General features: G+C 48.5%; 1 protein-coding gene across 1 annotated transcript; it reads left to right on the top strand.

Annotated features, from left to right (window-relative positions):
* Positions 1 to 204: 204 nt before the first annotated feature.
* LOC149560967 (cytochrome P450 78A4-like) lies at positions 205 to 1,947 on the top strand. Its single transcript, XM_089823707.1, has 2 exons — positions 205 to 1,203; positions 1,312 to 1,947. The coding sequence occupies exons 1-2, from the start codon at positions 205 to 207 to the stop codon at positions 1,945 to 1,947; spliced, it is 1,635 nt and encodes a 544-aa protein (XP_089679833.1).
* The last annotated feature ends 767 nt before the right edge of the window (positions 1,948 to 2,714 follow it).

The raw sequence follows: 2,714 nt of genomic DNA, 5'->3' as shown, positions 1-2,714 counted from the left end.
AGGAAATTCAAAAAGTTAAAATGGACGGTAGCGCTGCAATGGGCGTCCCACTTTTCTCTCTCCTTGTCCATCGGGCATCGTGTTGGAAGCTCTATAAAATGGTTTCATTCTCACCCTTAATTCCATCCACATCTACTGTTCGCCTTCAACTCTCCAAGGTCCTATTACGTCTACTTCTCTGCACTTGTCATTTTGCTTCTTGCAATGGAGAGTTCTGATGGCGGACGAGTGGGGTGGTGGCTCTATTACGCCATTCCTGTATTGGCCAAGGATGGACGTGGCTGCGTGGACATGATGATCTTTTCTGCATGGCCGCTCTATGCCGCAATCTTGCTCGTCGCTGCCTGCGCCGTTGTAGTTGCATGGTTGAGCCCAGGAGGATGTGCATGGGCCTCCAGAAAGAAGGGCGGCGCCGCGATTCCTGGGCCTAGGGGATTCCCCATCATAGGAAGCCTTATCGATATGAGCCGTGGCCTCGCCCATCGCAAGCTCGCTCAGTTGGCTTGTATTCATGGTGCGAAAGAGCTGATGGCGTTCAGCTTAGGTTCCACTCCTGCCGTCATCACATCTGATCCCAATCTGGCTCGAGAGTTGCTCAGCTCTGTCAGTTTCTCGGACCGCCCGCTCAAACAGTCCGCCCAGCAGCTCATGTTTGGACGAGCGATCGGTTTTGCTCCAAACGGTGAATACTGGAGAATGCTCCGCCGTATTTCCGCGACCCATCTCTTCGCTCCACGCCGGATCGCTGCCCACGAACCCGGACGCCAAGCCGATTCTCTCGTCATGCTGAACAACATTCACGACGAGTATGCTTCCGGCGGCCTTGTGCGGCTGCGCCGCCATTTGCAAGCGGCGGCGCTGAACAACATCATGAGGAGCGTTTTCGGGCGCAGGTTCGATATCTGCGGTGAGAGCGAGGAAGTGAAGAATCTGAGAGAGATGGTGGAGGAGGGATTCGAGCTTCTCGGGGCTTTCAACTGGGCCGACCATCTTCCATGGCTGAGATTTCTCGATCCCCTCCGCATCCACTCCCGCTGCGCCACCCTCGTCCCCCGCGTGAGAGGCTTCGTGAAGAACATCATCGATGAACACCGAGTCAAAGATAAAGATCACAACACCGCCGACTCTGATTTTGTAGATGTTCTGCTGTCTCTGAATGGAGAAGATAAGTTGGACGATGAAGACATGATCTCTGTTCTCTGGGTATGTTAAAACTCGATCGCATCTCGTAGAAAAAAGATTGCATCTTGAATCTTGTTTCCCAGCATTGACTTTGATGATTGGTATTGTCATTGTTGCATGTTGTTGCAGGAGATGATATTTCGAGGCACTGACACGACGGCGCTGCTGACAGAGTGGACAATGGCGGAGATGGTACTGAACCTGGGAGCTCAGAGGAAGGTCCAGGAGGAACTCGACCGTGTGGTGGGAAAGAGCAGGAGCGTGAGGGACTCGGACATATGTAAACTGCCATATCTGCAGGCGGTGGTGAAGGAGACGCTGAGAATGCACCCACCCGGGCCACTCCTTTCATGGGCCAGACTCTCCACTCGTGACACTAATCTGGCTGATGGTAAGTTCTGCGTGCCGGCAGGCACCACAGCCATGGTGAACATGTGGTCGATAACACATGACCCGCTCATTTGGGATTCCCCCTACAAGTTTCGACCGGACAGGTTTGTGGAGTCGGAGGGAGGTGAGAATGTGGACGTGAGGGGGAACGATCTGAGGCTTGCACCATTTGGGGCGGGTCGTCGGGTGTGTCCTGGAAAGGCTCTGGGTCTTTCCACCGTTCATCTCTGGGTGGCCAAGCTGCTGCACCATTTCCACTGGGCTCAACACGAGCAGCACCCCGTGGACTTGTCCGAGGTGCTCAAGCTGTCATGCGAGATGGTGTACCCACTTCGTGCCGTTCCTGTCGTCAGGGTAGATTTCAATGAGCTCTGATCAGAAATATAATGAGTCTTCTGGTTTTCACGGTCTTGAGTATGGCGTTCCGGTCTTGAAAGACTCAATTTTACAAGTGTGATTAATGTTGTTCCGGTCTTGAAAGACTCAATTTTGTGAGTAGTTGATCTGGCGTTTTCCCGATGTAACAGCCAGAACATTTTTTGATGGTTTACTAAATGTATGCAGTGTGAGTTGGGAGTTCTCATCTCATGTAGGGAACTTTTTGATTTATGAATAATGAGGTACGAGTTTAAGCGAGATTCCTGGCTGCTCAATTTATATATGTTGTGCTCGATCTCGGAGTAGTATGAGAAATGACTGTCGTTTTTTTTTATGTGTAATGTTTTACTTTTCGTTTAAAGGTGCCACGGTTGTTTAAATTGTGAGGATATTGGTGAATTGTTTCGGCTCTGAAAGAACCAATATTGTAAATATCGGCCTGGCATTTTTGACAGATTATTATTATTATTACATTATACATATGGTCCATCTTTTATTATTAACTAGTGTTGTTTGGGCAATTTTTTGGCTGCTCTAGCGTTTGAAGAATCTGAAAATAGAGGGAAAACGTCAGTTACGTTAACATTTGTATCATGGTAGATTAATCATATTGATTAATCATATTAATTTTTTTCCCTGATTGATAGCTCTGTCTGTAGAGAATTTCACAAAATTCTCACGCTGTAGGAATGAAAGACATTAATTTATCGAAGGTTGAAGTATCAATTTTCAGCAAGTGCAAAGTAGTAAATAATTTTCTAGTT

Source organism: Cupressus sempervirens, chromosome 4, assembly GCF_028749045.1.
Source record: "Cupressus sempervirens isolate cs-2001-9-10 chromosome 4, ASM2874904v1, whole genome shotgun sequence".
Taxonomy (NCBI): Eukaryota; Viridiplantae; Streptophyta; class Pinopsida; order Cupressales; family Cupressaceae; genus Cupressus; species Cupressus sempervirens.
Note: the sequence above shows the minus strand (reverse complement) of the source record. Positions and strands in the feature narration are given on the sequence as shown.